The sequence below is a fragment of the Glycine soja genome, chromosome 14, assembly GCF_004193775.1.
Source record: "Glycine soja cultivar W05 chromosome 14, ASM419377v2, whole genome shotgun sequence".
NCBI lineage: Eukaryota > Viridiplantae > Streptophyta > Magnoliopsida > Fabales > Fabaceae > Glycine > Glycine soja.
This window is the reverse complement of record NC_041015.1, coordinates 13,812,990-13,826,012: the sequence shown is the minus strand read 5'-3', so window position 1 is coordinate 13,826,012 and position 13,023 is coordinate 13,812,990. Positions and strand designations below refer to the sequence as shown.

At 31.9% G+C, this 13,023-nt stretch overlaps 1 protein-coding gene across 2 annotated transcripts; it reads right to left on the bottom strand.

Annotated features, from left to right (window-relative positions):
* Positions 1-4,603: 4,603 nt before the first annotated feature.
* On the bottom strand, positions 4,604-8,002 carry LOC114382951 (protein MEMO1). Of its 2 annotated transcripts, XM_028342496.1 has the most exons (8): positions 7,761-8,001; positions 7,379-7,463; positions 7,183-7,251; positions 6,926-7,038; positions 6,329-6,440; positions 6,114-6,257; positions 5,584-5,758; positions 4,604-5,020 (listed from the first exon to the last, which is right to left on the bottom strand). In XM_028342496.1, exons 1-8 carry the CDS (start codon positions 7,813-7,815, stop codon positions 4,883-4,885), a joined length of 891 nt encoding a protein of 296 aa, XP_028198297.1. In that variant the 5' UTR covers positions 7,816-8,001; the 3' UTR covers positions 4,604-4,882. The 2 variants fall into 2 exon arrangements, with proteins under 2 accessions (XP_028198297.1, XP_028198298.1); XM_028342497.1 differs by lacking the exon at positions 7,183-7,251 and having other exon boundaries at positions 7,761-8,002.
* Positions 8,003-13,023: the final 5,021 nt, after the last annotated feature.

Here is a 13,023-nt window from a genome sequence, read left to right as displayed (position 1 = left end):
CCTTAAGAGTCTTAGAAAGCATTCACTAATTAATGATGCAAAGGTTTGGCCAAAGGATGCTTGTTTGAAATTTTAAAATATGGCATTTACTCTCTGGTAATCGATTACCAGAGGATGTGATCGATTACCAGTGGCCAAAATGCTTTCTGAAATGTTTTTAAATATTTTTGAAAGCATGTAATCAATTACACAAGGCTTGTAATCGATTACCAGCAGTTGAAACTGTTTATAACAGCTATTAGAATTTTGAATTCAAATTTTAAAGCCTGTAATCGATTAAACAAGGCTTGTAATCGATTACCAGAAGGAATTTTCAAAAATAACTTCCAATAGTCACATCTTTTCAAATGTTTTGAATGGCCATCAAAGGGCTATATATAGGTGACTTGGGATACAAAAATTCTTCAGAGTTTTTCTGCACAAAAAGTCTTATCCTCTTAGAAACAAAATTGTTTTATCTTCTAAAACATTCCTTGGCCAAAACACTTGCAAATTCAATAAGAAATCATTGAGTGATCTTCATTCTATTACCTTTCTCTTAAAAGAGAGAATTCTTCTTCTACCTTTTCTTATTCAAGAGAACTGATTAAGGGACCAAGGGTCTCTTGTTGTAAGGTTATCCAAACACAAAGGAAGGGTTGTCCTTGTGTGTTTCAGACATTGTAAAAAGGATTTTACAAGATAGTGGAACTTTCAAGCGGATTGCTTGGGGACTGGATATAGGCACAAGGGTGTGGCCGAACCAGTATAAAACTGAGTTTGCATTCTCTCTTCCCTTAAACTTCTTTTATTTATTATCTTTTATCTTTTGCGTTAAAGAAGTTTTATTTTGAAATTTATTTTTAGTAATTCATATTAAGGGTGCATTAACTATTCAGAAAGAGAGTTAAGATTTTAATTGGGGGAATATTTCTTTATATCTTAATTCAACCCCCCTTCTTAAGATATCTGAGGCCACTTGTCTAACAGTTATTAGTAGGAGGTATAAATATACTCCTTAAACACTTTGTTGGTAGTTTTTGATGAAATTTCATATTAGACAAAATTAAGACAATGTCTCTTTTGGTTATTGTGTGAAACCTCAGGTTCTTATCAAAGAATTATATTCTTTGTGGCGAATTATTCTTAACTTATCAATCTTCCAAGATGGTGGCATTGTTCTTTCCATCTCCTTTTCTAGTTCCTTTTTTCCTTTTTATTTTCCCTAATTTCAGAGAGTCCCAAATAGGTTCTCCATTTTGTTGATGCTAAAAATTAGATTCACAAATTAGGGTTCCATCAGTTTTACATCTTCATGTGTATATAGGCATGACAATTGGGCTCAAACCTATGAGGCCCGCCTCGGACCCACCCCGATTTTGATGGGTAAAACCCAAGTTGACCGAGGTCGGATTCGGGTTTTTCCCGACAGTCAAAGTTGGATTTGGGGTCGGGGATGAGATTGTTAATACTCAACTTGCCCCCGAACCCGCCCCGCTAATAATTAATTTACAAAAATAACATTACATATATATAACACACTAAAACATGAAACTATTGGATTGGATGTTATGTTGTCATGTACGATCTAAAAATATGTTATGGTTGCTATTTAAAATTGTATTTTTCATTCTATGAAAAATTATATTTTGTATAGAATTTTATAAGCATCTCGAAGGCAGGGCAAGGCGGGGATGGGGGTAAATATACACCCCCGTTGGGTTTCAGGGGCGGAGGGTGGGGGAAATGGGGAGTCTGGGGCGGGGTAAGCAAAACTCGGCTCCGACCTGCCCCGTTGCCATGCCAAGGTGTATAGCTACAGGTTCAAAAATCATTCGCTTTGGAAAGCTAGTCTAATTTTGTCTCAATTGAGTCTTTCTATTTTGATCAATTATTTCTTTGTCTACAATTCTTTATAGACATACTCATAATCATCATTATCATTATGAATTATATATTACATTTAACGTTACATTATATGCAAATACTGTCGAACGTTGACTTTATTTCAATTCTCATATTCTATTCATTACATAATATGAGATATCTTTTTTTGCATTAATTTCGGGTACCTGAGTTCTTCTCAAACTAAAATATATAACTATGTCAGACAAATCTTTTAGCATTCTCATAACCTCAATTTGGTCGTCTTACTTTTTGGTTCATTTTCTTAATTGAGGGTTTTTATTTTTGAAATCAACATGTCTAGCTTGCTTCAAGAATTTCTAAGACCCATTTTACAATATTTCCAACAGGGGACATCAAATTTTATTCAAGTATTAGTCGTTGATACATATGATTTAGTCACTTCTTTTGACTAAACTTTGTAAATGAATTATCTTTTTGAACTTCCAATTCAAATTGTTTTGTATGAGGATCAAGATAATGATAATTCATTTCAATTAATCTCCATTTTCCAATTGTTTACTATCTCCCCCTCTTGTTGGAAAAACTAATTAAAAACAATAATCAACAAACTCGTAAATAAATCTATTATTGATGATTCAACATATGGAGATTTACACCTAACATATATTTTTATTTTCCTTTGAGCACTCATCTTAGTGTGTTGTGATCAAACAATTGGACTCATATTTATGACATATTTAACACTTGGGAAGAAAACAAAATATTAAATTGGAAATATAATATTGGTAACCGAAAATCAATTTAAGAGGGGAGAACTAACTATAACTTGTTGGCATGACTAGAATCAATATTGGAGCATGCAAGATTACATGTTCCCAAGAAAACGTTGAAAGTTTTGATCTCATAAGTAAATGAGCATGTTCTACATGATGTTCAATATAAATTTTAATAGTCATACAATACTCATTAAAAGCGTGAGATGTAAATTCATCACCATTATCAAGACAGATTCTTTTAATTGGATAATCTAAAAATGAGCTCTAACTCGGATTAATTGAGCCAACAATATCACAAACCCCTGATTATGAGTTGATAAACAAGGAAATATGTGACCATCTAATTGATGCATCAATTAAAATCGTGAAATATATTAATGATTCGCATGGTAGTTGTATAAGTCCATAAATATCACCCTAATTCATTCTAAAAATGAAATGGACTCATTCTCATTTTTTCTTGGTGATGGTTTAATTATTGGCTTTCTTTAGAAACATATACTACATGAAAAATCATTAGACAAAAGAATCTTTTGACTCTTCAATAGGTATTCACATGAAATTTCAAATATTTTTTGCATCATAACAGACACGAGATGACCCAACTAGTCATGCCAAACAACAAACACATTTTTGTTTTGTAAACTTGATTTACAACTGTATGTTTTCCAATTATACTAATAAACGTCTAATGCATATTTAACATTACTTCTTGCCTTGTGTGAATCATCATAATATTAACGAGACATACAAAATATTTCTCAAACTATTTTTTTAAATTATTTTTCTTGTTATTGTTCACCATAAAAGATACATCACATATAATGTATACATATTTATGAACCAATAAAATCATTCAAGGACAATTATTATGTCCTTATTACACGTAAAAACTATTATAACTAGCTTATATAAAATCAATCATGCATACATTATACATAACTTTAAAACAATTTCATATTTCTTTTAATATATAATTAGTTATGTTCATGATAAACAAAACAGAAAATGATAATTCACTGAATGTAGTTATAAATATAATGATGACATCATACATGTATGAAATTCAAAATAATTTGAATTTTGATTACCAAAAGTACCGCATTTTATATATTTGTATACAAACCAATTTAATAAAACATTTTAGAAACATCTATAAAATTCATATATACATACATACGTTATTGATTTCTTAAATTTACATATCTTTTAAATCAAATAATATCTTCTGACAAAAACATGAATCAAATCATAATATGGGAATAAGCATGATTACAAAATAATCCAAAGATATTACATATAAAACATTTAAATCATAAGCAATCAATGTTAATTATATTTATAACAATAATAAATAAAAGTAATATAATAAAAATAAATTATTCAAACATACTTTATAAAAATACAAACATGCAACATTCAAACAATGACAGTCAAAAATGAGTCATATGATTAAGTAATTATTCCTTGATATCACTACTAAAGGAGCACATGAAATGCATAAAAATAGATATTTTTTGTTTAACATATCATCATTGATTAAAAATTTTCACACAATATCAAATAATTACTGATTATTAATATTACATCTTTATACTCACAATATAACATACACATAATATATATAATTGGACTCAGATATTTTATAATTTTTTATGGGACTGAATATTATATATATGTACATATAAAAATAATAAATATAATATAAATATATATAATTTTAACGAACCCGTGACTCACGGTTAAAAATCTAGTTAAGATGTAAAACACACTCATCCCCACTCTTTTTAGTTAATACTTGTTTTGTAGAAACCTTTGTTTGAGAAAACAAATTCAATAGCATTAGCATCACAAATGCAGTTTAGTTGCTCCACCGCTAACAGCATCATTAGCAAATGCCACAGTAAGCAGTACTAACACGTCATTACGCAGCTAAGACTACATAAAAAAAAAACAAAAAAAAAAAAACAAAGCTGATGTAGACAAAGTGCAAATTAAGAACTTGACAGTTGCAACCAAAACATGATCACATGTTCATAGTCACAACTTTCCAAGCACGTTAGCTAGGGACGCCAACTAGAAGTGTAAAGGAATTTGATTATTTGACAACTTCCCCAGCTAAAGACAAGCGATAAATGATAGTGAGAATGATCTATAAACATCGAACATAATATCCAATTGTTCAAACTTCAAAGCTTAAACATAAATAGTCAATTTAGAGGAAATGAAATTGCTGAATGCCCCATAAATGAAGACCTTCAACTGGAGCTTGAATCATCAGTTTTTGCTGCTGCAGATGCATAACTAACACTACTATCCCTGTTACTTTTGCACTGACTGGATTGCTCATAGCGAAGAAATTTGATTTTTATCTTTGTTGAGCAGTTCCTTAGCATCTGATAAAATTGCCAAAGGTTGAAAGTAAATAAAATATCAGCATCAGACAGAAAAACTCATTTCATGTGATAAGCTGCAACATATATGGATCAAGGATTCCATATACAATAGACATCATTCAATTTATTTTACCAATATTATAGAATTTCAATGTACCCCCAGAAAAGTAATATTGGTAAATATTACAAATCACACTAATTTTGAACGATTACCTAACATCTTTGATCAATGGACTGCTAATTGGACTATTAAAGGCAGCTCAAGTATCAAAATACACAATTAAGGAAAACTTGCACAAGGTGTCAAACAGCATTCAAGAAACCAAGTACAATTGTACAAGTGATCTTATTGTGTCCTTATCGCCTCTTTCTGTTGAAGGAGTTGTGAAGTTCTCATATTGATTAATCAACTCCATTCATATTAAGGAGTGACAAGAAAACAGGATTTCATAATAACAAAAATAATACAATAATAATATTGTTCTTTTCTTCAATTTAAAGTGAGATTGTCAAATTTTGCAAGAGCTACTTTCTTGACAATATTGTGACAATAAGGAACTTACATGAAGAAAAACACTAATTGGATGGCGTCCACAGATTGTATTGTCATACTCCAACAGATATTGCTTGAATGAATCTGGATCTCCTGTTTCTATGATATCCATGCCCATCTTGTCTAAGGCCTCAATAGATTTGTATATAGGCCCATGTTTCTTGTCATAGTGCATGTAATTGAATCTGACACCAAAGGTCAGTCAGAAGGTTAAAGGAATGAATAAAAAACCTTAAATGTACAATAATCAACATCTGCTTCAAACAAATAACCATGAACAATAAGCAGAGATAGTGCGATATATATTGGTAAGAAAACATTCAAACCACCGAAGCATATCTTAACAAAAACTTCCATAATCACCAATTAAGCTTATTTTTTAAACAGCATAAGTATCACATAAAGAAGCCTACGGAAAACATTACCAGACTGTGAATGTTTGTTTTTGTGTGTGTTTTGTTAGCACATAGTAATAAGACTTTTTTTTTATTTTGTGGGGGGGAAGGGGGAGGTAGTTGAATGCGGAAAAACAGTACATACCGAGATCCCCAGTGACAAAAGTCTGATGAAATAGAGAAGAAGTTATTGGAATCATCAACATATTTGGCAAGAATCTGCCCATACATAGCTTCATTTTCAGCACTAACAGCACCAACTAAAATGGGTACAATTTTCACCTGGTGCCTGCATCAATATTTGAATTTAGTCCCTGCTGCATAGTTTCAAAACAGGAAGCTCAATATAACAAAACTTACCCTTCAAATACTTTGGCAAGATATGGCAGGTGCATTTCCATGCTATGTTCAGCTTCATCAACACGAATATCCATCAGCTCAAATTTCCCCGTAGCTTTAAGCTCCTCAGTTACTGGTAAAATAACAAAGTGCCAAATGTGAGCAATGAGGAAAGAAAGAATCAATATCAAAGTCAAAATGAATCAGTTCTCAGTAAATCAAATAATCTACCATCTTCGCAACTCAAAGAGAACTAACATCACAGAAGTTTGACTTCACATATCAATACCATTAATTTATTTCCATTTTCACATTCATAGATAACCCCCTCATTAATATTCTGCAAAGAAAAGCCTACATTCAAAACAAAATGTAACATTGTAATCCTTGGTAAGAAGATTAACAAGAATGATCAATGAACTACATTAACAAAGGAGGTTTGAAACTGCAGACAATATCATGTGATGCAGCAACAGCAACATCTCAGTCACAGTGACTACAACAACCACACTATCAACCAATCCATGATTGTGAATCACACTGGCCACAATTGGCCCACTTCAGCCCACATTGTAACCACAATTTAAAACCTTTAAAAAAGATTCCATAATCCGGTACCTTCCAAATCAATAGGCAGGTCCCCTATGGGTGTCTTGTAGACAGTTGCAGTCGTAAGAGCACATTTTGGAGTGTAATAGTGGTGAGAAGGACCAAGAAGGAACACACGTGTACTGAAACCGCCATAAAATACAGAGAAAAAAAAAATCCATAGTTAGCAGGGATAACAACAGCACAAGAAAAAAGAGCAAGGAAGAAGCAAGAGGGCACATAGGAATATGAGAGTAGTAAGAAAAGCAAACAAGAAACAAACCCACATATTTGATGGATCAATGTTTCCGAAGGCATAAGCAGCAGCTCTTCCTGAATAGGAATAACCAGCATGTCTAAAGCATCATAACATTCCGGTTGCACCACATGAACACATTAGGATTGTTACTTCATCTCAAAAACCAACATCACCAAAACTCAGAAACCAAAATCAATAATAAAAAATAAGCCACTTCCACTTACGGTGCTATCACTCCCCGCACATCAGAAGATTTGGTCAAACCACACGATTGCAACCACCCTTCAAGCTCCTCTGAAAGCTGCTTAGCTGAAAATAAACATTAAAATTAAAAAAAAAATGTTACTTAAAGTGAGACTTTCCTCTCTGACTGAGAAGTAGAAGAGTGATAACTGACGAGTGAACCAAAAGAACATGAAGCTGAGAACTTTCACTGTTCAGGAAGAAATTCCGAACAATCAAACAATTTCTTTATAAAAAAATTCAACCCAGTTGGAAGAATCGTGGGAAAAATCGATTGAAAGAATAAAAAACTGATCTTTTGAACCTGATCGGCGAAACTGAATCGAAATTGGTGAATCGTGAATTCTAATTTGAGGGACTTACGATTGTCGGTGTACCAAGAGCCAGCATGGGAGGGTCTCCTAACCTTGGTGCCCATGATTGAGGATTTTAGTTTGTGATAAAACCCTAAAATTGAAGAGAAGGGGCTGAACGATTGAGTGAGAGTGGGAGTGACACGCTTCAGGATTCGTTTCTTTCAAAATAGTTTAAGCTGTGCAACAAAGTGACTGAATGCAATGTTCTAAAAACTGTTTTATTCTTCTTTCTCTGTCCAACTGCTTCACAAGTTGCTTTTGGAACATTATATATAACCTATTATGTGATCTTATTTATTATTTTGAGATTAATCATGGTGATGTTTACACTATCTTTTAATTATAGATTATTCTTGATAAGATTTTTAATATAATTATCATAAAGATTAACAAACTTATCATATATTATCATATATAATTTAATAGATTATCAAAGAATAATCTATTTTGTAACATATTTTAAAGTTGAGATTAAAGAGTATCACACGAATTTAAAAATATAATTATATAATAAATTTCACTTGAAGATTAGAACAATTAACTATTTTAACTAAATTTAATGCTCCTAATGGTATTTATTGAAGAATTAAGTTATTGATATTAATGTTATTTTTATATTTAGTTTTGATAATTAAATAATAATTTTGATCATTTTAATATTATGTAATTGTAAAGACCAATATCATAAAAAGAGAGCTTGAATTCTCATTTTAAGAATTTTCTCATTTTTATTTTTTTTGTAAAGGTTTTGATAAAATAGTTAGCTATTTTTTCACAAAGAAACTAGAGACTAGATCACACATTTTAAAATAAAAAATCAAATTTAAACCTTAGATTAGTTTAAAGCACAAGTGATATAAAATTATTTTTTAAAATATTTTAATATAATGTATAACTAAGAGGCAATGGTTCAAGAATCAATGGTTCAACAGAATCGATTTTAATAAACTATTTTTTAAAATATTTTAATATAATATCCTAATAATATTGAGAGAGAAAACATAATGTGCATAAATATATAATAATAAAAAATAAATTTCACTTAAAAGTGTTATAAATTATAATATTTCTTTTTTCTTTCTATTTTTTAATACCAAAAGTAAAAAAATAATTTAAAGCAAAACTGGTTAACCCACACCGGGTTTACCGATTTTCGACCGGTTTTATGATGAATTAATTTTCATGAAGCATCAGTTGGACACATGACTCGTTCACGATCAAACCGGCCGGTCCAATCCGATTTTCAAAATAGTGCTTTCAAGTCACCAGGAACTGATGGATCTCAACTTGTCTTCTTTCAAACTTATTGGGATGTTGTGGGTTCGGAGGTTTGGGAGATGATAGCTCAAAATTTCAACATAGGTAATATCAATTCAGCCTTGGTGGAAACTCTTATTTTTCTGATTCCCAAGATTGATAGCCCAGTGAGCCTTGGAGATTGTAGGCCAATCGGTCTATGCAATGTCTTGCTCAAAGTTATTTCAAAAGGTTCTTGTTCTCAGAATTAGACCTCATTTGAATTCTCTGATTGGCCTCTCCATAGAAGCTTTATTCAAGGAAGAGGGACTTGGGATAATGCTTTGATAGCCCAAGAGATTGTTCATAGCATGCATAAAAAGAAGGTTAAGTCTGGATTCATCATGTACAAAATTGATTTTGAAAACACTATGATCAATTTGATTGGGATTGTATGAGACTTACTTTGGCTGAAGTTGGATACCCTTCATCTACTATTAATTTGATTATGAATTGTATTACTTCAACTTCTCTTTCTTTGAGATGGAACAGTGAGGTGTTAGAGAGTTTTGCTCCTAATAGAGGTTTGAGACATGGGGACCCATTGTCTCCTTAGGGTGTGTTTGGTTTGTATTTTCATTTTCTAGAAACTATTTTCATTTTCAAAATATTTGAATTCTGAAAACATGTTTGGTTTGACTTTTTATTTTCTATTTTCAGGAAATAAAAACACTGAAAATTTATGATATATTGACTTCATGTCTTTTTTTATTTTTAGATTTGCTTAAAATTACATTCCTTGCCACCGCGTTTTTATTTTACCCAAAAAATAAAGTTCTTGTTTTCAGCTGAAAACACTGAAAATGAGATTTTTATTGTTTTCATTTTCTGGTTGTTTTCTGTTTTCATTTTCCCTAAAAATGTTTTCAAAAATCCAACTAAACACATTTTCATCACCATTTTCTGTTTTCAGTGAAAATGAAAACAGAAAACAACCAAACCAAACACCCCCTTATTTGTTTGTTCTTTGTATGGAGAAATTAGCTATTTTGATTCAGCAGCATGAGCAATCTTCCACTTGGCACCCTATGAAATTTTTTGCAAAAGCTCTAGTTATTTCTTACTTATTTTTTGTAGATGATTGTCTGTTTTTTACCTCAGCCAAGACTTCTAAGGTGAAGATGGTCCATAAGGTTTTGGATATTTTTTGTAAGGCTTCAGGTCTTAAGATAAATGTTCAAAAATCCAGAATTATGGTTTCTAAAAACATCCCTAGAAGAAAGTCTAATAAGTTTGCAGATGTTCTTGGTTTTCAAGCTACCAAGAATATTGGTAAGTACTTAGTCTTTTAGTTACTTGTTGGTAGATTGAAAAATAATGACTTCTCTTTCCTTCTTGTGTAAAACTTTAAGGGATTTCCTAGACTATCAATTATAGGAAACAATAGGATCTTGAAACCTATGATTCTCACAAACAATCAATAAACAAATAGATAATAATGCGTATCTTTCTCCATAGGAAGACTTCTCTCCGGTGTACTTTGATTTCCTTGAAATATGAGAGAGATAAGATTTCACTTCCTTAGACCTTTCTTTTCTGCCTCTCTCCATTCGTGATGACTATGGTGAGAGAGAACACTTTTCTGTCAGGAAGGGGACCTTATTTCACGTTAGTGGGTATCAATCCCCTTTTATAACTACTACTCCCATCAAGTAGCAGTTACCTCTAGAAACTTCTCCTAATTAACCCAATTACAATTTAGCCCTTAATTATTAATTATTTATTTATTAATCCCTACATAAGTCACATGTCTCTCACATGAGACATTAATTCTAACATTCTCCCACTTGTCTCATGTGACATTAATAAACATTATGGACTAAATAAATAAATAGATTAACTAACATAATGCGCATTAAAATTGACTAAATTGTTCTATACATTGGGTACATCATAATTTCATGATTAAGAATAGGAACCACTTCGATTCATAGAGGTTGTACATTATCTAATCGACATAGTCCCTTCCATGTACTGCAAATTAGTCTTCTCCTTAATATGACCATTAGTTAGGAGTAAATAATTGGTCCAACATAATGTCTTCATTCAAGACAAAACCTGTTAACATTACTCTAATACAAACATGCATGCAAACATAAAGAACAGGTAATCAGAAACATATCATAATTGAGCTCAGAGTGTCACTAAAATGCATAAGATAAATTACACTTAATGATCATTAATAACAATAATGCTCATACTTCCAACATGTTCTTTAATATCTTAGGCGGTAATCCCTTATTCAAAGGGCCAACTATCATAAGGTTTGTGCTAATTTATTCTATTGACACACTTTGTTTCTGAATTTCTTCCTTCACGACAAAATACTTCAATTCCACATGCTTAGCACTCTTAAAGTACTTGTCGTTCTTACAAAATAATGCTGCAGAGTTATCACAATACATTTTCAGCGGCCTAGCAATACTATCGACAATTCCAAGCCTTGAAATAAAGTTCCGTAGCCAATTAGCCTGAATTGTAGCCTCAAAACATGCTGCAAATTCATCTTTCAGATGCAACAACAACTGATGCATACAAAATAGCTTCCATTTGTTTTCGCTCCATATCATTTCTAGGACATTGTGCAAGACTAAATTTGTCTCCTTTCTAGATTGGAATAAGTGATGCTAATCACATTTCCATCCTGAATCTCTCTAGTACTTTATTGATATATGCTTTCTGAGATAAGCCTAACAATCATTATGATCTATTACAAAATATTTCTATCCCTATCACATAGCTTACATCACCCATATCTTTCACTTCAAAGTTTCTAGAGAGAAATTTCTTAGTCTCATGAAGAAAACCAAGATCATTAGTTGCAAGCAAGATATCATCAACATACATAATTAGAAACATAACCTTACTCCCACTAACCTTTAGATACATACATTGATCAATAGTATTTTCCTTAACTCTAAAGGAAACAATGGTATCATTAAACCTCAAATACTATTGGCAGGAAGCTTTCTTTAAGATTGTATATTAATTTCTTTAGTTTACACACCATGTGTTCCTTTCCCTCAACTGAGAACCCCATTGGTTGGTCCATATAAACATTCTCCTCTAAATCTCCATTAAGAAAGGCGGTTTTCACATCCATCTGATGTAGCCCTAAGTCATAATGGGCCACTAATGCCATGATAATCCTGAAAGAATCCTTTCATGAGATCGATGAAAACGTCTCTTTATAATAAATGTCATCTTTCTGAGTAAATCCCTTAGCAACAAGTCTAGCCTTGTAACATTCAATGTTGCCATGAGAGTCACGTTTAGTCTTAAAGACTCACTTACAACCAACTCTCTTACAACCCTTTGGTAATTGGAGAAGGTCCCAAACATCATTATGTTCCATAGAATTTATCTCTTCTTTCATGACATTTAACCACTTCTCAAAATTATCACAGCTTGTGAAAACGAAACTGGATCATTATCATTAATGCTTAAGTCTATTTCTGTTTCGTGTAGGTAGACTACATAGTCATTCAAAATAGCTGGTCTCCTTTCTCTTTAAGACCTCCTTAATGCTACTTCATGTGGTTCTTCCACAATAGGTTCATTATGTATCATGGGCTCATTATTGTGTTGTGCTTCTTCATTATTGTTTGTAACAATAACTAAAGGAGCAATCACCTTACTGCTAGAGGCACAAGCTAAAGGGACTTGCACTCTAACTTCTTTAATTTCCACTTCTTGTGAAACTGTACTCCCACTAATTTCACCATTTTCAATGAACCTTGCATTTCCAATTTCGACAATTCTCATACTATGATTAGGACAATAAAACATATACCCCTTTAACTTTTTTGTATAACCAATAAAATATCCACTGATTTTTTTATGCATCCAATGTCCTTTCTTGCGGATTATGAATCCTTATTTCTGCCTAGCAACCCTAAACATGCAGGTGCCTTATACTAGGTATCCTAGGTGTCCTATTTGTCCATAGTTCAAAAGGTGTCTTTGGAACTGCC